The following is a 26612-nucleotide window of genomic DNA, read 5'->3' as shown; positions in this document are numbered from 1 at the left end:
GTATCTTGGTAGTCATGGTGGATGCATTAGTGGAAACTCATTAAATTGTTTACTTGATATTTGTGTAATTCACTCAAAGTACATCATTAAAAAAACAAAGCTAAACAAAGCAAAAGACATTTAAGTTAGATCATGCCGTTTCTCTGTTGAGATCTTCTAATGGCTTCCCGTTTCACTCACAGTAAAAGCCTGGTCCTTGTTGCCACTTACCAGGCCCTGCTTGTTCTGGCTCCCTTTTACCTCTCTGACTCTACTCCAGCCACATTGGCTTCTTTCTTCAAGTTCACCAGGTGTTCTTCTGCCTTAAGGCCTTTGCACTTGCTATTCTCTCTGTCTGGGATGCTCGTCCCCCAGATGTCTACTTGATTATCTCTTATTTCCTTTGGGACTTTGCTCACAAGCCCCCTTCTCAGTAAGGCCTTCCCTGGTCATTGTGTATGAGGTATTAACCCCCTCCTCAATAACATTTCTATTACTTTCTTGCTTTATTTTTTTCTCCCTTAGCATTTATCACCTTCCAACATACTTATATTTACTTACTTATATTTAAATACATATATTTACTTATTTATTTTCTTTACTGTCTTCCACCACTGCTGCCAAGGTAGGCCCCACAAGGGCAGATTTGGCCTGTTTTGTTCACTACTTTTATATCCAGTATGTAGATCAGTGCTGGCTCATAGTATACCCTCAATATATATTTGTTGAAAAAATGCTTTCTTTGTTTTATTTGCCTTAAATATAATGTATATAATGTATGGATACTTTTCACTATTACCAAAAATAATTGCTAGTTGATATTGGAGATTGATTGAAACCAAATTTTTTTGACAGGACTATCAAAGAGCTGCAGGGCCACCTGGAGTATGAACGACTACGCAGAGAAAAATTAGAGTGTCAGCTGGATGAGTATCGAGCAGAGGTGGATCAACTCAGGGAGATGCTGGAGAAAACTCAGGTTCCCAACTTTGCGGCTGTGGTTGGTATCCTTCTTAACACATTTATCTTTCTCAAGAAGTAGTATACAAGAGTAGCTAAGAGTACCAGCTTTGGAGGGGGCTATTTGGGTTTGAATCCTGGCTGCAGCCCTTTTTGGTTTGGACAAGTCATTTAACCTCTCTTTGCCTTATTTGTAAATTGGAGTTAATAACTTATATTTTCTAGAGTGTTATAAGGAGTAAAGGAATATACATATACACATACATATATATACACACACACACATTACTCTATAAAACTATATATACATACACATACATATGTGTCTATCTATCTACCTATCAGTTGGAATAGCAACCTGGTTCATATGTGTGCAGTAAGTTTTATTCTTATTACTGTATCATGTAAGGAAAAAAATTTTATAAGCAGAGTAATCAATAAGAATTCTGAGACAGCTATGGAGTATGTATGTTTTAATTCTAAATATCTCAAATAAACTGCTCTAAAAAGAAACTGACATGAGAAACAGATAACAAAGAACAAATGAAGAAAAGCAGGTGGAGTATAGAAAATAGAGTGAAAGTGACAGCAAGAAACCCCCAGTGGTGCTTGTATTTCAGGCCATCTAGTCTCAGTAGAGCAGGCAGAAAGCTCACCAGGGAAACTTTGACCCTCACTCTCCTCTGCTCTGAAGATGTGGCCTTTGTGGACAGTTCATGTGACATAGTGTAGGGATTCAGGTACGTTTCATATTTTCCTTCCATAGGGAATTTTTTTCTTCAGTCCTCGTGGGTAAGTTAATTTTGTTCCAGATCTACATCACCTCAAATATGATATAAAAACTTGCTGGTTTCTTTTTATTTTGTACAAACTGATCATTAGTCTCTTTAATAACCACTTAAAAATATTAATATATGTGCTTGTTGTAAAATGTTAAAAACAGGGCAGATGCTCCTCCCCATACCAAGTTCCACTCTCCAGAGGAAGCCGCTGTTAAGCCGCTGTTTGGTCTCATATTAGACAACATTCTGTTCATCTGCAAACGTGTGTATTTCTGTCTACAAATTCACTTTCTCTGGGTTTTGGTATCTCACCAGTGCTTAATTTTCCAAGGGATAGAAATAATCATCATAATTAATCCATTATCTTCATTTTTGCAGTGACCATCTTATACCACGTTTAGCCTCTGGGGACACTTTAGTCTGGAGAGGCTGGCTGGGGCAGTCATGTGGTGTTGGCTAGCAGACACACACCTTTTATCAACCACCACTGACACTCCAGTTCTGCTCCCTCTCCACCTTGTGGCAGGAACTGTGCCAGTTCCAGTCTCCTCAGAGGCAAGAACATACATTGTTCTTCGCTAGCTAGCTGCCTAGATCTTTTGGAGATCACCCAAGCTGCACACCTTTTGAGTCAATCCAGATTGATGGTCTACATAGAAAATTTTTGGTTTTTAGCTATTTAAAATTATTCTTTTCTTGCCCAGAAATGTCTGTTCCCAGGGTGGTTTGCTGTCACACACTAATAGAGCACATCCTTCCTAAGACCTTGCTCTCTACCAACAATGTGTAGCTTTCAGGAGTGCTGACTCGAGGTCCCTGTACTCTGGGTCCATCGTTTTTTGCGGTCCTGCTGTAGGTTACACGAGTTTTTGTAAATGAGCAAATGTCACTGACCTCTCATGGCAGCTGCTTATTTTCTGTTCTGCAAAAGCTTCTGGGTCTCAATTTCCTCATCTTTAAAACGAGGATAACACCTACCTCATGGGATGGTATTGATGTTAGATGAAATACTGTGTAGAACTCCTGAGGTATTTTCTGTCTACTAGTATTCATGGTATTATAGTCTCCCTTCCTCATATCCTTTTCTCTTTTTTCCTTTCTTTCAATTTTCTACATTTGAGTTGTATAAACAGTCAGTGGATAAATAAATGTGTATAGCCCTTTGCATCTGAAAGTAGGAGGAATTAGTTTATTGTGGAGTCTAAATATGTAAAGTATAAATAAAATGAACTTTTGATTCAGTGCTCATTTATATAGAGGCTTCAAGAAGCTCTGACTAAATCTCTCCTGCCACCTTCTGGTAAGGACCTATGATTGCATATGACTTTTTCCCCTGTAAAAGAATCTGCAAGAGTATAATTTTTAGCCAGAAAAAAAATTCCTAGGATAGTTTGAGATAATGCACTTAAATAGGTTTTTTATAATAACAACTGGTTTTGATAATAATAATAAATTTTTATAGTGTTTTCTCACATATTGTCTCAGCCTGCATTAACCCACCTCACCAGCCTTATTGTTTTCTATTCTCCTACACGTGGCCTACCTTTTCTGAACTTGCCCCACACTTTCCCACCCCCAAGCCTTTGCTCATTTTGTCCATATACCTTGAAACCTTTCTGTTAACTCTGCCTCTCAAAATCCTCTTTAGGAACCATCTTGTTCGTCAACCTTGTCCTAACCCCCCTGACCACAAATGATCTTTCCTCCTTTCAGCAAGCACTTTGTACTGCTCTGAGGGCACCTCATCATTTGTATTATAGTTTAATTGGCTACTTTACACACAGCACTGAAAATTTAAGTTCTGTGAGATCATCTAACTTGCCTTGATTAATAGCATCATCATCATCAACAGTTACTGAGTACTTGCTATGTGTTGCGCTCAGTGCCAGGAACTTTATATCTGGCACATGTTATTATCTTCATTTTACAAATAAGAAACCAAATATCAGAGAAAATAGGGAATTCGCGTAAAGTCACAGAGCTTGTTAGATGGGCAGCCATGATTTGAACCTAACTGCCTAACCCCCTTTTAATGACACTTGTTACTGCCAGTATAGCCCCCTTGCCCTTCCAGCTCACTCACTGTGCTTATGAGAAAATTTAGTTTGAAAAATTGGTCTTTAAAATTTTTGATGTTAGCTCTTCAAATAAGTGAATCTATTTATGAAAATTTAAATATAAAATTTATAGTAATTTGATAAAATGTTACTTATACTGGAATTATACACAGTAATTCAAACATTTATTTCAAGATATGTCTTAAATCCAAAGTTGAGCTGATGAAGCTTCCAAAAGATAACACAGTGGGATATCTTTGTGACTTTGGGGTAGAAAAAAAATTGATAGATTCGACTTTATTAAAATAAGACTTCACTTTATCAAGGACAACATTAATAGATTGAAAAGGCAAGCCAAAGAGTAGGAAAATATATCTCCTTCCTTCTTATTTTCCTTCCTTGTATCCAAAAGCACAAAGAACTCACACAAACCAGTATGAAAAAGACAGACAACCCAGTAAAAAACCGGGCAAGACGTGATCAGGCGCTTCACAAAAGAAGATATTCAAGTGGCCAATAAACATGAAAATGTACTCAGAAGTGTTACCAGAATTATTAGTTATCACAAATATAAATTAACACCCAATAAGATGCCAATATACCACCAAAATGGCTAAAATTAAAACAATACAAAACAGACATTACCAAGTATTGATGGCGATGTGGAGCAAGTGGAACTCTTATACACCACTGGTGGAGTGTAAATTGATTTTAATCACTTTGGACAATTGTTTGGCCATATTGAGTAAAGCTGAACATATACATATCTTTGACTCAGTTCCCAGTGCAGTGAGTACATGTCTCTTGATGTACACAGATGGGCACCAAAAGACATGAACAAGAATATTCATATTAGCATTATTATAAATATCCCCCAAACTAGATAAAAAATTCCATCAACAGTAAGAATAAATACATTTTGGTATAATCATACAATGGAATATTATAAAGCAATGGAAATGTATGAATTACTGCTCTGCACATCACTGTGGGTCAATTTCACAAACATAATGCTGAGCAAAAGAAAACTACAGTATGATGCCATGCAGTCCCAAAATTTGTAAAAGAAATCAAGTTAATAGTGCCTGGGAGGAGGCAAATGGATGCTTCTGGGATACAGGTAATGTTCAGTTTCTTGATTTCAGTTGTGGTCACATTGGGTGTTTTCACTTTGTAAAAATTCATCACACTGTTCACTTTTTGGGGTGCTCTTTGATATGTGTATTGTACTTAAATAAAAATGTTTACTTAAAAAACCTAAACTATATGGGAACTATAATAGCTTTGGTAGAGATGTCTGTCCACAGATTGATGCAGCACTGAACTCCTCATAGCTTCCATCTCCAAAACCAGTATCATTCGAGAAGTCGTTGGTCTAAAGCTTTGGGCCATGCTTGCTAATCAAGAACGGCCAACCTGGAACTGGTAATATTCTATGAATACTTCTGTGTTTAACTTACCCTTGTTTTCTACCTACAAGGATGTGGAACCGGGTTGGGCTTTGATAGGGTCTCTGCTGGGCTTCTCCCTGTCCTCTGACATCCTAGCCTGTGAGCCTGTAAGGGCCCTTGGAGCAATCTGAGGGCTTAAGTGAGTTTATCCAAGCTGAGCTGTTAGTCTAAGGAAGTTCTAGAAGTTTGTGATTTCTCTCTCTCTGTTTATTGGTTATACTGTTTTGACACTCTGATAAGAGACTGTTCTGGTAATCAAAGTGGGATTTATCTCCTTTTAGTTGTGTATGCTTCCCAAAACTTATCAGATTGCATGAAGTTGTTTCTTTTTTTTTTTTTTTTAATTTATTTTTATATTTATTTTTGGCTGTGTTGGGTCTTCGTTTCTGTGCGAGGGCTTTCTCTAGTTGCGGCAAGCGGGGGCCACTCTTCATCGCAGTGCGCAGGCCTCTCACTATCGCGGCCTCTCTTGTTGCGGAGCACAGGCTCCAGACGCGCAGGCTCAGTAATTGTGGCTCACGGCCCCAGCTGCTCCGCGGCATGTGGGATCTTCCCAGACCAGGGCTCGAACCCGTGCCCCCTGCATTGGCAGGCAGATTCTCAAACACTGCGCCACCAGGGAAGCCCTGAAGTTGTTTTAAAAACAAGAATTCCATATACCCAGGCAATAATTTGTAGACACATAACCTGTCAACAGTTTCACGCAGTATTATTAATCTCTTCAACAAACCTGTAAATTCTTTCAGATGGAAACTGGTTAATATTTAAAATATATATATTTTTACACAGGGGTGGTTGTTTAATTTACACTTAGAATTGCTTTAGGTGCCTAAGCACCATGATTCATTCATGCGTTTAATATCTCAGTATTGCAGTTCTCTTTTCCTGAGTTTGGGAGAAAACACATATTAGGGAGATATATGTTTCTGGCTATAATTTATGATGAGGGAATGAGTAATCTTGGTGAAGAATGTTCCCCAAATGCAGAAACTTCTGGAATTTGAAAGTTTGGAACTTTCAACGAACACTTACTAGAGGCCTGTTGAGTGCCAAGCACATATTTTCTTTTGAACTAGTTTACAGTAAGGCTTGCTTGGTTTGATAGAACAACTTACATATTTGATGTTAGTAGATGCTTTGGTATTTGACCACTATTTCTAGAGTATTTGGGATTGTTTAAACCTCCTTTAGGAGTTAGCATATATGAAAAGTAAAGGAAAATAAATATTAACTGTTTCTGAAAGTCTGGTAACCCTATTAAGCACTAGAAAATTGGCTACCTCTGACAAGTAGCTTCCTTTCTTTTCCTACATTTTCTATATTCTTTCTCTAATTCTATCTAGTTGGATGAGGTTAAAACTCCTGCTCTACCTCAGTGTTTTTCTTTCATAGACATTTTTGCATTCATCCCCTAATGATCTTGAGGACCCCTTGAAAGCTGGGGAGTGAACTGAGCACCTCTTTTATATCTGCTATTCCACCACAGACTCCTGAGTGGGAACCAGATCTCATTCCTTTTTGTATACCTGTAGCACAGTATACACAGTATACAGTGCAGTTTTAGGAACTGAATGAGCAAATTTTTTGCTGGAAGACAGGATGGAGGAATGGTTACAGCATGAACTTTAGTGTTAGACAAAATTTGGATTTGAATCCTGCCATTTACTTAGCTTTGTGACCTTGGGAAAAGTTGATTAACCTCTTTGACTTCTGTCCTTGTATCTATAAAATGTTGGTAATACAGCCTACTTCACCTTGTTATATATGTAAAGTATGAAATACAGTGGTACCATATGCTAAGCCCCAGTAAAAGGTTTGTTGTTACTGGTCTTCAGACTGGTTGGCAAGCTTTTTCAAGAGAAGGGACCATCATATTGCCCTATGCCCACCAGTGCCTGGCCACTATAAGGGAGGGCCAGCAGATTCCCCATCTATTCCCCTCTCAAGGGGGAGAGAACGGATGTGTGGTTCTGTTTTCCTGGGTGGTGGTGGAATAACAGCAGTTTGCTTCTATGTCACACACTACTATGAGTTAAGCTGACTGACCTCATTAGCAAAGGTGTAGGTGGGAACACCTTGGGGAATCCTACCTCTAGCCAGGGGCTCTCCTGATGGACACGTGCCTTGTGATGTTCCTGAAACTCCTGCATTCAGATCTGTCCTGCCCAACTGGGCGCAGAGCACTTTTCTGACTAGAAGAATTATTCAAAGATGACTGACATCTAGTGAGTATCCACTGTGTTTCTAGTCCTCTCTTACTCCTTCCCAGAGCATTTATTAAGAATCTTCTGTGCTAGGTACTGAGAGTACCACAACGGGTGAGAAATATTCAGAAACAGCGTGTGGCAGGGCAAAGTGGAAGAGACAAGAGCAGCTGAGGGATGTTTTGTGAACAGAGAAGGAAATACAGGATCCAGGAAATGTGATTCCTAACAGAACGGGGCTTGCAAAGAATCCAGAGGATGCCATGCTAATGCTTGGTGTTATTTTGTTTAGTAATGTGTTGGTCTAAAATAGAAGCAGAAACAACAAGGTGTTCTGTGTGAGGGATGTATGAGGTAAAGGTAGGACTGGATGATTTCTCAAGGTGCCTTCCAGTCTGATGAATCAGCACAATATGAACTGGTGCTTCCGATGTAAGTATTTACACAAAATTCTAAAAGAAATGTAAACCAGAGTTGAAAATATTATCATGGTTAAATTTTTTCTTTTGGAACAGTAATGTAGAAAGACAAAAATGTGTCTAGCATAGAAATCTTATTTGGCTCTCTTTTCCTTTGTAGGAAGATGACTCTTCCTGTGAGTCAAGCAAAGAGAAGAGGCGAGTGAAGAAAAAGGTGTCTTCTGGGGGAGTTTTTGTGAAAAGGTACTAATCAGTGAAATAACTTTATATAAACTTGCTTGAATTTTCTTTTATTTTTAAATTGATATAAATGTAAATCTATAAATTCTTCTCAGAATTACTCTGACATGCTGTTATTCCAATTCTGAAGGCAGAAATGTATAATGTCAAAGGGATTAAAATCACATGGACTCAGTTGTATTCCCCCTCCCAATATACTTTTTATATATTTATGTAGGCAAGTCAAAACTCTGCATTTATGAGTAGTTAATTTTGCAAGTATTGACATAAACTTTAAAATATAACACAGTAATCAAAAGGTCTAGTTATAAAGATTATTAGAAGTTCTATTATGGCTTCATAATAGAATTATATTTCTTTTACTTTCTCTAGAGAGTACCATTTTACTAGTGTAGGTATAGCTTTTCTCCCAACTTTTCAAATGACTTGATTTTTTTTAAAAAATTTATTTTATTGAAGTATAGCTATATAATGTTAATTTCTGCTGTACAGCAAAGTGATTCAGCTATACACACACACACACACACATTCTTTTCCATTATGGTTTATCACAGGATATTGAATATAGTTCCCTGTGCTATACACTAGTATCTTATTTGTTTATCCATTCTATATATAATAGTTTGCATCTGCTAATCCCGAACTCCCAATCCATCCCTCCTCCACCTCTCCTCTCCCTTGGCAACCACAAGTTTGTTCTGTTAGTGAGTCTGTATCTGCTTGGTAGGTAAGTTCATTTGTGTCATATTTTAGATTCCACATATAAGTGGTATCATATATCTGTCTCTCTCTGATTTACTTCATTTAGTATGAAGTAAATGTTGCTGCGAATGGCATTATTTCATTCTTTTTTATGGCTGAGTAGTATTCCATTGTGTATCTATACCACATCTTCTTTATCCATTCAGTTCTTGATGGACACTTAGGTTGTTTCCATGTCTTGGCTATTGTGAATAGTGCTATGAACACAGGGGTGCATGTATCTTTTTGAATTATAGTTTTGTCTGGGAATATGCCCAGGAGTGGGACTGCTGGATCCTATGGTAGCTCTATTTGTAGTTTTTTGAAGGCACCTCCATACTGTTTTCCACAGTGGCTGCACCAATTTACATTCCAACCAACAGTGTAGGACAGTTCACTTTTTTCCAGACCCTCGCCAGCATTTGTTATTCATAGATTTTTTTTTATTGTGTTTACATTTTTTTTAACAACTTTATTGGAATATAATTGCTTTACAGTGTTGTGTTAGTTTCTGCTGTATAACAAAGTGAATCAGCTATACATACACATACATCCCCATATCTCCTCCCTCTTGCGTCTCCCTCCCACCCTCCCTATCCCACCCTTCTAGGTGGTCACAAAGCACCAAGCTGATCTCCCTGTGCTATGCGGCTGATTCCCACTAGCTATCATCTATTTTACATTTCGTAGTGTATATAAGTCCATGCCACTCTCTCACTTCGTCCCAGCTTACTCTTCCCCCTCCCCATGTCCTCAAGTCCATTCTCTAGTAGGTCTGCGTCTTTATTCCTGTCCTGCCCCTAGGTTCTTCATGACCATTTTTAAAAAAAATTAATTAATTAATTTTTGGCTGTGTTGGGTCTTCGTTTCTGTGCAAGGGCTTTCTCTAGTTGTGGCAAGCGGGGGCCACTCTTCATCGCGGTGCGTGGGCCTCTCACTATCGTGGCCTCTCTTGTTGCAGAGCACAGGCTCCAGATGCGCAGGCTCAGTAGTTGTGGCTCATGGGCCTAGCTGCTCCGCGGCATGTGGGATCTTCCCAGGCCAGGGCTCGAACCCGTGTCCCCTGCATTAGCAGGCAGATTCTCAACCACTGCACCACCAGGGAAGCCCCATTTTTTTTTTTTTTTTTAGATTCTATATATATGTGTTAGCATACAGTTATTTGTTTTTCTCTTTCTTACTTACTTTCCTCTGAATGACAGTCTCTAGGTCCATCCACCTCACTACAAATGTTATGCCATTCTGACTGGTGTGAGGTGGTACCTCACTGTAGTTTTGATTTGGATTTCTCTAATAATTAGTGATGTTGAGCATCTTTTCATGTACCTGTTGGCCATGTGTATGTCAAATGACTTGACTTTTAAACAGCATCTGAACTTAGGAGAAAAAGACAAGTAAGTTTTACAAAAGGACAACTTTTTACAATAACAACCAAATATCTCCAGGGAAGTTTACATAAAATGAAAATCAGCTCTCATAAAAAGCAAAAAAACCGTAATGCATGTTTGCTAAAAATATACATTTAAATAATCTGCTTTAGAATTCAACCATTGTTTTGTCTTGCAAGCCTTATAAGAAAGGAATAACAGAGACGAGGTTGACTGGACAGGATGAAAAATATGTGGCTTTATTATTCTTTCTTCTCTTTTCCCTTGACTTCGCTGACCAAAAAACCACCATGGCATTTCATTTCAGTTCTGACTTCAATTCCCTCACTTTTCCTATCCCACCCTTTTCTTCCTTGAGCTAGCAAAGATGTGTGACTCTCTTGGGGCGCTTGTCTAGTTTCTGCCTCCTTCTGAAGATCTGATTGCTGGCTTTGAGCTTGCTTCACTGGCATCAACCTTCCCACCATACCCCAGACTGTCCACCTCTAGGCCCTGGCAAGTACCTTACATGGACGGGCCATTTTGGCCCAGTATCATCAGGACCAGTTTGCCCTGACACGAGTGCATTTGATTGCTAAGACCAGTTTAGGCTGGTCAAAGGCCTGTAAGCAAGTGTTCGAAAATGGCTTACCTATCCTTTTCATAACCTTTATAGTCATTATTGTTAGTTTCTCTGGTTTCCAATAGGCTTTCAATCTGTAGTAAAAACAGTTGTCAACATTTATTGGGCACTTACTATGTGTGTGATCTGTACCAAGTCCTTTACATGTATTACCGCTTAATTCTCACCACAGCTATATGAAGAGAGGTACAGCATTTCATACATGGAGATTAAGAAAGTCGCCCAGAGTCACACAGCAATGTGGAGCTGGGATTCTAACCTTAGGAGGGGAATTTCAGAGTCTGCATTCTGGAATTCCCAAAGCCAACATTTCTCTCACCTTCTGGGACTACACACAGCCTTACTTTTCCTTCTAGCCTGATGACTCTAAAGTAATCCCAACCCTGGAAATAGTTTGTTACACTTCCTCCTGTTTTCTCAAGGCCACATCTCTAGTCTCTGTACAAGTGAGGTAGGAAATACCAGAAGAGTGTTGTAACAGAAGCATGCGCCCTTGTGGCAGAGGTTCCCTGGATGTCTCCCAATACCTCTTCTCCCCTTTTTCTATAGTATTAGGATTTACCTGGGCTTGTGGCTGCTCAGGATAAGGACTGACTTCCCAGTCTTCTTTGCAGCTAAGATACCAAGTGTGGCCAATAGAGTGTGAGCAAAAATGGTGTGTAAAACCTTAGGGGTCATGTCCCTAAAGGGAAAGGGCTTTCCCACACCTTCCCCTTTCTTCTTCTGGAATGTGGGGTGGTAGTGAGTCACTGAACTTTGCAAATGAGAGCACTACCAGGGGTGATGGAGCATAAGACAAAAAGGAGCCAGGACACATGGAAAGAAGAGCCTGGACAGCATTGCTAAGTATTAGCAAAATGCAAATCACAACTACAGTGAGTTCTCAGAGAACTCAACTTGGAGATTACTCTTACTATTAAGAGCATAAAATCTTGAGTTAAAGTCTTGTGACTTATCTGCTGTGTCATCTTGGCAACTTCACCTGTGTGAAGTTATAACTGTGTGACCTTAACTTCACTTAGCTGGTTTCTTTAGCTGTAAAATGAAGATAATACCACCTACTTAAGAGGACTGCGATGAAAAATAGGTGAGTTGATATATATCATTTAGTATATTCACTGTTATATATATAGTCAATGCAGCTATTCGACAAAATGACCATCACTAATTTTAGTGTTGGTGATGACCATAGTGTTTTCCACTGCCTCATTTATTTTCCCTTTATAAGTAGAGGGATGTGGAGCTCACCTCCTCCCACAAATACATCAGAAAATCCATCCACATGTGGAACAGTTCTCACAGAACACCCACTGAATGCTTCCAGATCTCATACAACCAAAGCTTCAAGAAAGATCCCCATGTAACTGGGTAGGATGAAGGGAAAAGGGAGAAGAGGAGGAATTGGGATGGGACCTGCACCCCTGGGAGGGAGCTGTGAAAGAATAATGCTAACCTCACCCTGGGAACCTCCTACACCAGCTGGGAGGTATGCCAGGTCAGATAGATAGGGAGCTTCAGAGGCTGGAGAGGAGGGTATGAGAGTTGGCCTGAGGCACTGCAGGGTATGGAGAGACCAACACAGAAGGTCCAGACCACGTCACCACACTTCCCAGCCCAAGATGTGCGCCTGCTGGTGTGCACAGCGACTGGGTGCTGAAACTCGGGCTTCAGCAGACAGACCCGAGGAGAGGACTTGGTTTGGTTGCATGGAGACAGACCAAAGGGTCTGGAGTGTGGTCCAGACCATAACTGGAGGTGTGTGCATGTGGAGGTGGGGCTGAAAGCTGAACTGATAGCTGGCCATCCCACTGTGGTTGCTGGGATGCAGCTTTGGCAGGTTCCTGCTCTGGCGGACTTTTCACTGGAACTGCACACGTGTGCCTGAGGGCGCCCTGGGCTGACTGTCCGCGGGTTCAGGGGATGCAGCTCCAGTGGGTTTATGCGCCGGTGGCTTGGTGAGCGCGTATGCTCTGAACTTATTACCAGGGCCCCCAAGAGGAGGTGGGCCCAAAGGGCAGTGCCAGCAACACTGATCTTTGTGGGTGCACACACCGGGTGGCAGGCGGCATCACAGAATCCCACGTCCTGGCAGGCAGCTCCTGGGAAGGAACATGCAGTGGCTCCTCTCCCAGAGGGAGCACTCCAGTCCTGTCTACTTCACACCACAGCTTAGAACCAGATCTGGGGATTTCCACTACAACAACTGGGGAGCAGACCCTGCCCCTGACAGGCCTGTGACACCCACAGAGCAAAGAGGAGTCCTTGCCCAACATCCAGTGTGGGCTCTGGGCACCATGACACTAATCAATCACACTCCCCTATCAAGGGGATAATGGCCAGCACACACTGAGGAAAGACGTGGCAAGCATCGATACCAAAAACAGCCCTTGCACCAAAGATACTGGATGCAAGCAGGCTACACTGGGATGCTCCCACATAAAAACAGCCCTTCCACACCACAGTAGATAACTGCTTCTCCTAAATTCGTAGTCAGAGAAATATAAGAAAAAAGAAGCAAAGGAATTACTCCCAATTAAAAGAACAAGAGAAATCCCCTGGAAGGACAAACAAACAGTGAAAGAAACCTCTACAGTCTACCAGACCCTGAGTTCAAAAAGGAGGTAATAAAAATGCTGAAGGAATTAAGAAAGACTATTGATAGAAATGTAGATCACTGTAACAAGGAACTAGAAACTGTAAAGAGGAGCCAATCAAAATTAGACAACTCAATTGCCAAGATGAAAACCAAAGCTAAAGGCAATAAACAGCAAAGTAAATAATGCAGAAGAACAAATAAGTGATCTGGAAGATAGAATAATGGAGGTCACCCCATCAAAACAGCAGACAGAACATATGCTATCTATGGGATAATATAAAGGACACCAATCTACTACATCTAATACGGTTCCCAGAAGAAGAAAAAAGAGAAAAGGGGATTGAAAATGTATTTGAATAAATTATGGCCGAAAAGTTCCCAAACCTAAAGAAGGTATTAGATATCCAGGTCCAGGAAGCACAGACGGTCCCAAACAAGATGAACTCAAAACAGACCTACTCCATGATATATCATAATTAAAATGGTAAAAGTTAAAGAGAGGATTCTAAAGGCAGCAAGAGAAAAACAGTTATAAGGGAACCCCCATAAGGCTATCAGCTGATTTCTCTACAGAAACTTTGCTGGCCAGAAGGAAATGGCAAGATATATTCAAAGTCCTGAAAGGGAAAAACCTGCAACCTAGGATATTCTACCTAGCAAGATTATCATTTAGAATAGAAGGAGACAAAAAGAATTTCTCAGACAAGCAAAAACTGAGTAAACAGCAATACTAAACCTATCTTAAAAGAAATATTGAAAGCTCTTCTCTAAATTGAAAAGAAGCAACAATCTATAGGAGAGGGAAACTCACAATAGAAAAGGTAAATATATAAAAGGATTGAAGATCATTTAAATAAGACAGGACAGGGCTTCCCTGGTGGCGTAGTGGTTAAGAACCTGCCTGCCAATGCAGGGAACACGGGTTCGAGCCCTGGTCTGGGGGGAATCCCACATGCCATGGAGCAACTAAGCCCGTGCACCACAACTACTTAGCCTGCGCCCTGGAGCCTGCGAGCCACAACTACTGAGCCCACGTGCTGCAACTACTGAAGCCCGCACGGCCTAGAGCCCGTGCTCAGCAACAAGAGAAGTCACCGCAATGAGAAGCCTGTGCACTGCAACGAAGAGTAGCCCCCGCTCACCACAACTAGAGAAAGCCCGCGCGCAGCAATGAAGACCCAATGCAACCAGATATAACTAATAAATTAAAAAATAAAAAAAAAAAAGACAGTACACAGTTAAAAAACAATCCCAAAAATTCTGTGAAAGTGATTGAACAGAAAAGGATAAACATGAAGATGTAAAATAGGACATGAAAATCACAAAATGTAGGGAAGGGGAGTAAGAAATGTAGATCTTTTAGAATGTGTTTGAGCTCATATGACTACCAGTCTAAAGCAAGCAGATATAGTGACAGTTTAACATAGTTGAAAACCAGGGTAACCACAAATCAAAAAAACACAATAGATTACCAAAAACCCAAAAGAAAGGTACTCAGGCATAATACAAAAGAAAACTATCAAACCACAAAAGGAAACACAAAAAGAAGAAAGGAACAAAGAAGACATACAAAATCAACTGGAAAACAAGGTTTAAAATGGCAATAAATATATACTTACCAATAATTACTTTAAATGTCAATGCGCTAAATGCTCTGATCAAAAGACACAGAATGGCAGATTGGATAATAAAACAAGAACCTACAATATACTGCCTACAGGAGACCCACTTTAGGGTGAAGGACACACATAGATTGAAAATGAGGGGATGGAAAAAGATATTTCATACAAATGGAAATGACAAGAAAGTGGGGGTAGCAATACTCATATAAGACAAAATAGACTTTAAAAAGCAAAGGCCATAAAGAAACAAAGAAGGACGCTGTATAATGATAAAAGGATCAATACAAGAAGAGGGTAGTACACTCACTAACATATATGCACTCAATATAGGAGCACCTAAATACATAAAACAAATACTACCAAACATAAAGGGAGAAATTGACAGGAATACGATAAGAGTAGGAGACTTCAACACTGCACTGTCATCAATGGACAGATCTTCCAGACAGAAAATCAATAAGGCAACAGAGATCCTAAATGGCACAATTGAACAGTTAGACTTAATTGATGTCTTCAGGACATAGCACCCCAAAAAACCAGTATACACATTCTTTTCAAGTGCACATGGGACATTCTCTAGGATAGACCACATACTAGGACACAAAACAAGCCTCAACAAATTTCAGAGGATAGAAATTATTTCAAGCATCTTTTCTGACCACAACCCATGACATTTTTCACAGAACTAGAACAAATAATCCTAAAATTTATACGGAACCACAAAAGACCCATAATTGCCAAAGCAATTCTGAGGAAAAAGAACAAAGCTAGAGGCATGACCCTCCCAGACTTCAGACATTACTACAAAGCTACAGTAATCAATACAGTGTTGTATTAGCACAAAAACAGACATCTGGATCAATGGGACAGAATTGAGAGCTGAGAAACTCACACACAGCCAATTAATCTTCAACAAAGGCGGCAAGAATGTATCACGGAGAAAAGACAATCTCTTCAATAAGTGGTGCTGGGAAAACTGGACAGCTACATGTAAAAGAATGAAATGAGAATATTCTCTAACCCCATATACAAAAATAAACTCAAAAAAATGAACTGATATAAGGACCTAAATAATACCTTTACTTACTGATAAAACTGATACTGGAGAATGTGGTTAGTATCTTCAGTCCAGTAAACTTATCACTGACCCCCGAATCGGACAGACAGACTTACCTTGTCCCAAGTATCACTGTACTAGGGTAGGCCTCACCCTGCAGAGGTGAACTTGATCCTACAGAATGAATGCCCTCTGTAGACAGGCTGGTCCCAAACAGGAATGGGGAGAAGTGGCTGGGCTACTTGGGCCTTGTTTCTCCTTTCACCTTACTTAATCACCTAGGGCAGGGTGGTTGAAGGAAGAGTGATTACAATGTTATGCTATTGGAGCTTCCTTCACATGGAGAAAAAAAAATACTCCCCCTCAATATTTTAGCATATTTAAACTGTAACAAATGAATAATTTACCTGTTTACTGTCTGTCTTCTCCAACTAAGATTGTCAGTTCCATGATAAGGAAGCCATGTTCAGCTCTGTGCACATGGGTACCAGCATGTTGTCTGGCCCATAGAAGGCATTCTTATTTACTGAGTGAGCAAATGTACTGTAGAGTTTATTACAATGGAACCTATATGGTCTTTATTTATTAATCCAACACAAATTTATCTACAGTGTGCCAAGAATTTTCTTAGGCAAGAGGATTCTGAGATATTTTGTATCAAAATACAGAAAGTTTTGTTTTGAAAACAACCCAGCTGTTAGCTCTTTGAAAAAAATTTAGTTGGAGAGCCTCTGATTCTCACTCGCTGGACCATACAAGGTCAGTCTTTTGACTGCTCTATACTTTAGATTCCCTATTTATAGCTAAACAAATTTGCAACACATACCAAAGAAATCCTGTATGATTTACAGTTGTTCAAGCAAACAAGAAAACTCTGGTTCAGTTTCTGTAAGCTATCAAAAGGATAAAGACAAAAGGCCTGTTTATCTCAAATCAATCAGGTTTTTTTTTTTTAAAATAAATTTATTTATTTATTTATTTATTTATTTTTGGCTGTGTTGGGTCTTCGTTGCTGCACGGGGGCTTTCTCTAATTGCGGCGAGCCGGAACTACTCTTCTGGGGTGGCTTCTCTTTGTTGCGGAGCGCAGGCTCTAGGCGTGCGGCTTCAGTAGTTGTGGCACGAGGGCTCAGTAGTTGTGGCTCACGGGCTCTAGAGCGCAGGCTCAGTAGTTGTGGCTCACGGACTTAGTTGCTCCGCGGCATGTGGGAATCTTCCCGGACTAGGGCTTGAACCCGTGTCCCCTGCATTGGCAGGCGGATTCTTAACCACTGCGCCACCAGGGAAGTCCCCATCAATCAGGTTTTGAAGAGCATCTTTTCAACATAACGAAATAAAGACATATATAAAAAACAAAGACAAAATACACCTTCCCATTCTAAAACATTTCCTTTAGTCCATATGTACTTTAAATAATGTTGTATTAAGTTTCTACTTCAACTTTCAATGTTCAGAGTAAATCCATCCTGGCACAGTGTTTGTTCTAAGAAGTCAACAGTGGCAGGAGTAGGAGCATAATATAGTAGTTTCACTGTTATTTCCAGAGTCTATAAAATCCCAATGCTATTGCCAGGCAAGTAAACACTGAGGCTGTGAAAAGAAGAAAACATGTTATAGGTCATGCATTTGTGATTGTCTTGCAGAGACAAAGAGAATAATGTCATCTTCAATTTAAATTGAAAGCAAAATCAGGAAATCCAACCAATTTTCTTTTCTTTTTTCTTTGCCTGTGTTGCGCAGCATGTGGGATCTTAGTTTCCCAATGAGGGATCAAACCCACGCCTCCTGCATTGGAAGCATGGAGTCTTAACCACTGGGCCACCAGGGAATTCCCAATCCAACCAATTTTCTACTTCAGGTTTTTCATTCGCTAGAAAATTAAGCTAAGGATAAAGGATATCCATTAGGGCTGGATTAATACCAATTCTTCTTAAAAGCTTCCTGTATTTTAAACCAGAATAAGGATGACAGTAATTTAAAAGTGTAGATTATGTCAGTTAGAATCTATAAAGTGTTTAAAGTCATTATTAACATTAGCATTATTAACAATGACTACTTTAAATAATTACAAACTCTAATTTTAGAAATAATTTGAAAGTGAAAAACCACCTTTCTTACATGTACTAAAAAGTTATGTAGTTAAGCCAGTAAAACAGACATCCATATCATCCATAAGAAAATTTTAATTGCCTTTTCAGTACATTTAAAAATGATTTCATGCCTGCTGAGCTCCCAGGCTGGTCCCCTGCCCTCCAAGGCTGCCCCTTCCCCCCCCACCCGGCTACACTGGTACTGGGGGCATAGGAGGGAGGCTGGGGAGATCAGGAGAGGCAGGCAGGAGGGGCCCACCCAGACCCCAGACTGGAGGAGCAGGAGAGGAGAGGAGGGCGTTTGCCCTGCCCACTCGAGCCCAGGAAGCCTGCTGGGCTCCCAGGTGAGGTCCCCTGCCCTCTGAAACGAGGGGTGGGAGGCATGCCTGGGTCCCTTCCATTCCTTGAGCCTAAGCCTCACCCCCAGAGCCCCCGGGGCCTTTTCCAGCCCTGTGGGTCCTGAGCATTGGCCCTGCCCACTGCCCAAACCTTGCCCTGCTTAGGTCCCGCTCTCCACACCCAACACCCTCCCCATCTTTTTTTTTTTTCCCCTCCTCCCCTTTTTTACTATTGTGGTACTGATGTACCTTCCGGTTGTTGATTCATCTATATTTTTATTTTTACATTATTTCTAACCTATCTGTTAGTTTCCTAGTCTAATTTTATTTTTTACTTTGTTATTGTTCTTTTTTTATTTTGCCACCCCATGCAGCTTGCAGGATCTTGATTTGTGAGCCCGGGGTTAGGAGGAAGCTCCGAGTCCAAACCACTGGACTAATAGAGAACCTCAGACCTCAGGGAATATTCATCAGAGTGAGGTCTCACAGAGTTCCTCATCTCAGCACCAAGACCCAGCTCTACCCAGTAGCCTACAAACTCATGTTGGAAGCCTCAGGCCAAACAACCAGTAAAACAGAAACACAATCCCACTCATAAAAGAAAAAAAAAAATGAGATGGCAATAAAATATGTCACAGATGAAGGAGCAAGGTAAAAACCTACAAGACCAAATAAATGAAGAGGAAATAGGCAATCTACCTGAAAAAGAATTCAGAGTAATGATAGTAAAGATGATCCAGAATCTCGGAAACAGAATGGAAGCGCGGATTGAGAAAATACAAGAAATGTTTAACAAAGATCTAGAAGAACTAAAGAACAAACAAACAGATGAACAACACAATAACTGATATGAAAAATACACTAGAAGGAATCAATAACAGAATAATGGAGGCAGAAGAACAAGTAAGTGAGCTGGAAGACAATGGTGGAAATAACTGCTGAGGAGCAGAATAAAGAAAAAAGAATGAAAAGAATTGAAGACAATCTCAGAGACCTCTGGGACAACATTAAATGCACCAACATTTGAATTACAGGGGTCCCAGAAGAAGAAGAGAAAAAGAAAGGTTCTGAGAAAATATGTGAAGAGATTATAGTGGAAACTTCCCTAATGTGGGAAAGGAAATAGTCACCCAACTCCAGGAAGCACAGAGAGTCCCATACAGGATAAACCCTAGGAAAAACACACGAAGACACATATTAATCAAACTAACAAAAATTAAATTCAAAGGAAAAATATTAAAAGCAGCAAGGGAAAAACAAAAAATAACATACAAAGGAATCCCCATAAGGTTATCAGCTGATTTTTCAGTGGAAACTCTGCAGGCCAGAAGGGAGTGGCAGGATATACTTAAAAGTGATGAAAGAGAAAAACCTACAACCAAGATTACTGTACCAGCAAGGATCTCATTCAGATTCAATGGAGAAGTCAAAAGCTTTTCAGAGAAACAAAAGCTAAGAGAATTCAGTAACACCAAATGCTAAAGAAACTTCTCTAAGTGGGAAACACAAGAGAAGAAAAAGACCCGCAAAAACAAACCCAAAACAATTAAGAAAATGGTAATAGGTACATACCAATAATAACCTTGAATGTAAATGGATTAAACGCCCCAACCAAAAGACACAGACTGGCTGAATGGATACAAAAACAAGACCCATATATATGCTATCTACAGGAGACCCACTTCAGAACTAGGAACACATACAGACTGAAAGTGAAGGGATGGAAAAAGATACTCCATGCAAATGGAAATCAAAAGAAAGCTGGAGTACCAATACTTATATCAGATAAAACAGACTTTAAAATAAAGACTGTTACAAGAGATAAGGAGGGGGCTTCCCTGGTGGCGCAGTGGTTGAGAATCTGCCTGCCAATGCAGGGGACACGGGTTCGAGCCCTGGTCTGGGAAGATCCCACATGCCGTGGAGCAACTAGGCCCGTGAGCCACAACTACTGAGCCTGCGCGTCTGGAGCCTGTGCTCCGTAACAAGAGAGGCCACGACAGTGAGAGGCCCGTGCACTGCGATGAAGAGTGGCCCCCACTTGCCACAACTAGAGAAAGCCCTCGCACAGAAACGAAGACCCAACACAGCCAAAAAAAAAAAAAAAAAAAGGTAAGGAGGGACACTACATAATGATCAAAGGATCAATCCAAGAAGAAGATATAACAATTATAAATGTTTATGCACCCAACATAGGAGTACCTCAATACATAAGGCAAATGCTAACAACCATGAAAGGAGAAATTGACAGTAACAATAATAGTAGGGGACTTTAACACCCCACTTACACCAAAGGACAGATCATCCAAACAGAAAATAAGTAAGGAAACACAAGCTTTAAATGACACAATAGACTAGATAGATCTAATTGATATTTATAGAACATTCCACCCAAAAGTGGCAGAATACACTTTCTCCTCAGGTGCACATGGAACATTCTCCAGAATAGATCACACCTTGGGTTGCAAATCAAGCCTCGGAAAATTTAAGAAAATTGAAAGCATATCAAGCATCTTTTCTGACCACAATGCCATGAGACTGGAAATCAATTAGAGGAAAAAAACTGAAAAACACAAACACATGGAGGCTAAACAGTGCACTACTTAATAACCAAGAGATCACTGAAGAAATCAAAGAAGAAATAAAAAAATACATAGAAACAAATGACAACAAAACACGACGACCCAAAACCTATGGGACGCAGCAAAAGCAGTTCTAAGAGGGAAGTTTACAGCAATTCAGTCTCACCTCAAGAAACAAGAAAAATCTCAAATAAACAATCTAACCCTACACTTAAAACAACTAGAGAAAGATGACCAAGGAAAACCCAAATTCAGTAGAAGGAAAGAAATCATAAAGATCAAAGCAGAAATAAATGAAATAGAAACGAAGAAAACAATAGCAAAGATCAATAAAACTAAAAGCTAGTTCTTTGAAAAGATAAACAAAATTGATAAACCCTTAGCCAGACCCATCAAGATAAAAAGGGAAAGGATGCAAATCAATAAAATTAGGAATGAAAAAGGAGAAATCACAATGGACACTGCAGAAATACAAAGGATTATAAGAAACTACTACAAACAACTATATGCCAATAAAATGAACAACCATGAAGAAATAGACAAGTTCTTGGAAAGGTACAATTTTACAAGACTGAACCAGGAAGAATTAGAAAATATAAACAGACGTATCACAAGTAATGAAATTGAAACCATAATTAAAAATCTTCCAACAAACAGAAGTCCAGGACCAGATAGCTTCACAGGCGAATTCTATCAAACATTTAGAGAAGAGCTAACACCAATCCTACTCAAACTCTTCCAAAAAATTGCAGAGGGAAAAACACTCCCAAATTCATTCTATGAAGCCACCATCACCCTGATACCAAAACTAAAAGATACCACAAAAAAAGAAAATTGCAGACCAATATCACTGATGAACATACATGCAAAAATCCTGAACAAAATACTAGCAAACAGAATCCAACAACACATTAAAAGGATCATACACCATGATCAAGTGAGATTTATCCCAGGGATGCAAGGATTCTTCAATATATGCAAATCAATCAATGTGATATATATACCACGTTAACAAATTAAGGAATAAAAACCATATGATCATCTCAATAGATGCAGAAAAAGCTTTTGACAAAATTCAGCACCCATTTATGATAAAAACTCTCCAGAAAATGGGCACAGAGGGAACCTACCTCAACATAATAAAGGCCATATATGACAAACCCACAGCAAGCATCATATTCAATGGTGAAAAACTGAAAGCATTTCCTCTAAGATCAGGAACAAGACAAGGATGTCCACTCTCGCCACTCCTATTCAATACAGTTTTGGAAGTCCTAGCCACAGCAATCAGACAAGAAAAAGAAATAAAAGGAATACAAATTGGAAAAGAAGAAGTAAAACTGTCACTATTTGCCAATGACATGATACTATACACAGAAAATCCTAAAGATGCCACCAGAAAACTACTAGAACTAATTAATGAATTTGCTAAGGTTGCAGGATACAAAATGCACAGAAATCTCTGGCATTCCTATACACCAACAATGAAAAATCAGAAAGCGAAATTAAGGAAACACTCCCATTTACCATTGCAACAAAAAGAATAAAATACCTAGGAATAAATCTGCTTAAGGAGATGAAAGACTTGTACTCAGAAAACTATAAAATACTGATGAAAGAAATCAAAGATGACATAAACAGACGGAGAAATATACCATGTTCTCTGATTGGAAGACTCAGTATTGTGAAAATGACTATACTACCCAAAGCAATCTACAGATTCAGTGCAATCCCTAGCAAACTACCAATGGCATTCTTCACAGAATTAGAACAAAAAATCTTACAATTCGTATGGAAACACAAAAGACCCCGAATAGCCAAAGCTATCTTGAGAAAGAAAAACGGAGTTGGAGGAATCAGGCTCCCTGACTTCAAACTATACCACAAAGCTACAGTAATAAAGACAGTATGGTACTGGCACAAAAACAGAAATATAGATCAATGGTACAGGATAGAATGCCCAGAGATAAACCCACGCACATATGGGCACCTAATTTATGACAAAGGAGGCAAGAACATACAATGGAGAAAAGACAGCCTCTTCAGTAAGTGGTGCTGGGAAAACTGGACAGCTACATGTAAAAGAATGAAATTAGAACATTACTTAACACCGTACACAAAAATAAACTCCAAATGGATTAAAGACTTAAATGTAAGACCAGACACTATAAAACTTTTAGAGGAAAACATAGGAAAAACACTCTTTGACATAAACCACAGCAAGATCTTTTTTGACCCACCTCCTAGAGTAACAGAAATAAAAACAAATGGGACTTTTTGCACAGCAAAGGAAACCATAAACAAGACCAAAAGACAACCCTCAGAATGGGAGAAAATATTTGCAAATGAAACAACAGACCAAGGAATAATCTCCAAACTATACAAACAGCTCATGGAGCTCAATATCAAAAAACAAACAATCCAGTTAAAAAATGGGCAGAAGACCTAAACAGACATTTCACCAAGGAAGACATACAGATGGCCAAGAGGCACATGAAAAGATGCTCAACATCACTAATTATTAGAGAAATGAAAATCAAAACTACAGTGAGGTATATCAGCTCATGCCAGTCAGAATGGCCAGTATCAAAAAAGTTAGAAACAATAAATGCTGGAAAGGGTGTGGTGAAAAGGGAACCCTCCTACACTGTTGGTGGGAATGTAAATTGATACAGCCACTATGGAAAACAGTATGGAGGTTCCTTAAAAAACTAAAAACAGAACTACCATATGACCCAGCAATCCCACTACTGGACATATACCCTGAGAAGACAATAATTCAAAAAGAGACATGCACCACAATGTTCACTGCAGCACTATTTACAATAGCCAGGACATGGAACCAACCTAAATGTCCATCAACAGATGAATGGATAAAGATGATGTGGCACATATATACAATGGAATATTACTCAGCCATAAAAAGAAATGGAACTGAGTTATTTGTAGTGAGGTGGACCTAGAGTCTGTCATACAGAGTGAAGTAAGTCAGAAAGAGAAAAACTAATACAGTATGCTAACACATATATATGGAATCTAAAAAAAAAAAAAATGGTACTGATGAACCTAGTTGCAGGGCAGGAATAAAGAGGTAGGCATAGAGAATGGACTTGAGGACATGGGGTGGGAGGGCAAAGTTGGGACAAAGTGAGAGTAGCATCGACGTATATACACTACTGAATGTAAAATAGTTGGCTGGTGGGAAGCAGCAGCATAGTACAGGGAGATCAGCTTGGTGGTTTGCGATGACCTAGAGGGGTGGGATAGGGAGGATGGAAGGGAGGCTCAAGAGGGAGGGGATATGGGGACATGTGTATGCATATGGCTGATTTGCTTTGTTGTGGAACAGAAACTGACACAGTATGGTGAAGCAATTATTAAAAAAAAAATTTAATGGCAAAAAAAAATGATTTCATAATTATTAAAAATTTATAAATAAAAAATGAAATTTTAATGGAAACCCTTTAAAAAAAACTCAATGAGGTAGAAGAAAAGGCAGAGAAAGCATCAGGCTTTTTATTTTTTTTAAATTTATTTATTTATTAATTTATTTGTGTTTGGCTGTGTTGGGTCTTCGTTGCTGCCTGTGGGCTTTCTCTAGTTGTGGCAAGCGGGGGGCTACTTTTCATTGCAGTGCGGTGGCTTCTTGTTGCGGAGCATGGGCTCTAGGAGCACAGGCTTCAGTAGTTGTGGCACGTGGGCTCAGTAGTTGTGGCTTGCGGGCTCTAGAGTGCAGGCTCAGTAGTTGTGGCGCCCGGGCTTAGTTGCTCCGCGGCATGTGGGATCTTCCTGGACCAGGGCTAGAACCTGTGTCTCCCGCATTGGCAGGCGGATTTTTAACCACTCTTGCCACCAGGGAAGGCCCACATCAGGCTTTTTAAATAGTTAATATACCACCTGCTCTCTATGTTACATCATTCTGGATAGAAAACCTTTCTGTTCTCCTTAAGAAGGTGAATTTGGGTGAGGCTTTTAGGGACTCCCTAGATTCTAGTCTGTTTAAACAGCCATGATTTTAAAATAGAGACTCTGAGATGAAGAGCAAACGTCTATGATTAAAGACACAAGAGGGACTTCCCTAGTGGCACAGTGGTTAAGAATCCGCCTGCCAATGCAGGGGACAAGGGTTCGAGGCCTGGTCCGGCAAGATCCCACATGCCGTGGAGCAACTAAGCCCGTGCACCACAACTCCTGAGCCTGTGCTCTAGAGCCCCCGTGCCACAACTACTGAGCCTGTGCACCTAGAGCCCGTGCTCCGCAACAAGACAAGCTACTGCAATGAGAAGCCCACGCACTGCAACGAAGAGTAGCCGCAACTAGAGAAAGCCCGCACGCAGCCAAAGAAGACCCAACGCAGCCAAACAATTAAAAAAAAAAAAAAGCACATGAGAAACAGCCTTTCATAGTTAAGCCTATCCTATTTTTAATGTGTAAATCTATACATTATCCCATTTGATCACACTACTTACTGAAACTTGATTAATGACAAGATCATTTCCTTAATTTTAAGAAATGGGATTAGGTCTCTCTGAGACACAGGGGGAAGCTGGACAGTTGAGGAGAAAGAATAACACTTAAGGGGCTTCCCTGGTGGCGCAGTGGTTGAGAATCTGCCTGCCAATGCAGGGGACACAGGTTCGAGCCCTGGTCTGGGAAGATCCCACATGCCGTGGAGCAACTGGGCCCGTGAGCCACAACTACTGAGCCTGTGCGTCTGGAGCCTGTGCTCCGCAACAAGAGAGGCCGCGATAGTGAGAGGCCCACGCACCGCGATTAAGAGTGGCCCCCGCTCGCCGCAACTAGAGAAAGCCCTCGCACAGAAACGAAGACCCAACACAGACAAAAATAAATAATAAATAAATAAATAAATTAAAAAAAAAAAAAAAAGAATAACACTCAACAGTTTCTTGTCTTGTTGCCACTGGTCAATTATACATTCTCTCATTTGATCCTGCTACTACTTACCATGTTCCAGATAGTGTGCTAAAGAATTTCATGTATCATCTTATTTAGCCATAATTAAAACCCTATGAGGTTGCTGATAGTATTCCCATCATACAGACGAGGCAACAAGCCCAAAGTTTTACTGCTAGCAAGTGGTGGAAGCAGGACTCAACACTATGTGTACCTGTCTCCAAGGAAGTTGCTGTTACTCTTAAAAATAAAGGGTGGTGCCTTCAGAACTGTTAGTTGTAAATCCTCAGTGAAAAAAGGAAAGGAAGATAACTCTTTAGGTAAATACACTAGAAGAAGCTGAGTGGAATACGAAGCTCTTCCTAACCTGGGGTGCTTTGAGGTCTCTTTTGAAAGTGGGAATGAACACTGCAAACTGCGCTGATTTGGCATTTCCCATTAGCATTCCTATTGGACAGAAGATCTCTGGTTCCAGAGGCTTTGCTAGAATAGGGGTTTTCAAAACTTGTTTTAGCCTTAGAACCCTTTCTTCAAATGGATCTTAGACGCTAAGTCATTCAAGTTGAAGAGA

The 26612-nt window shown here is 40.0% G+C and overlaps 2 protein-coding genes across 9 annotated transcripts in view; one reads left to right on the top strand and one right to left on the bottom strand.

The window, feature by feature from the left end:
* The window catches only part of ANKRD42 (ankyrin repeat domain 42), a 69145-nt gene extending 44617 nt beyond the window's left edge, over nt 1–24528 (top strand). For all 3 annotated transcript variants that reach the window (XM_068556374.1, XM_068556376.1, XM_068556373.1), the window contains 3 exons: nt 835–979; nt 8013–8095; nt 18920–24528. In XM_068556374.1, coding sequence (XP_068412475.1) covers nt 835–979; nt 8013–8095; nt 18920–18941 — 250 coding nt within the window. In that variant the 3' untranslated portion in view covers nt 18942–24528. The remainder of the gene's footprint in view (nt 1–834; nt 980–8012; nt 8096–18919) is intronic.
* Nucleotides 16581–26612, bottom strand: part of CCDC90B (coiled-coil domain containing 90B) — a 49898-nt gene continuing 39866 nt past the window's right edge. Inside the window, exon 8 of one of the 6 annotated variants that reach the window (XM_068556381.1) lies at nt 16581–17433. In XM_068556381.1, the coding sequence (XP_068412482.1) occupies nt 17297–17433 (137 nt within the window). In that variant the 3' untranslated portion in view covers nt 16581–17296. Of the gene's footprint in view, nt 17708–26612 lie in introns of all 6 variants that reach the window. The other 5 variants (XM_068556378.1, XM_068556382.1, XM_068556383.1 and 2 more) reach the window with 5 other exon arrangements.

Source organism: Eschrichtius robustus, chromosome 11, assembly GCF_028021215.1.
Source record: "Eschrichtius robustus isolate mEscRob2 chromosome 11, mEscRob2.pri, whole genome shotgun sequence".
Lineage (NCBI taxonomy): Eukaryota > Metazoa > Chordata > Mammalia > Artiodactyla > Eschrichtiidae > Eschrichtius > Eschrichtius robustus.
Note: the sequence above shows the minus strand (reverse complement) of the source record. Positions and strands in the feature narration are given on the sequence as shown.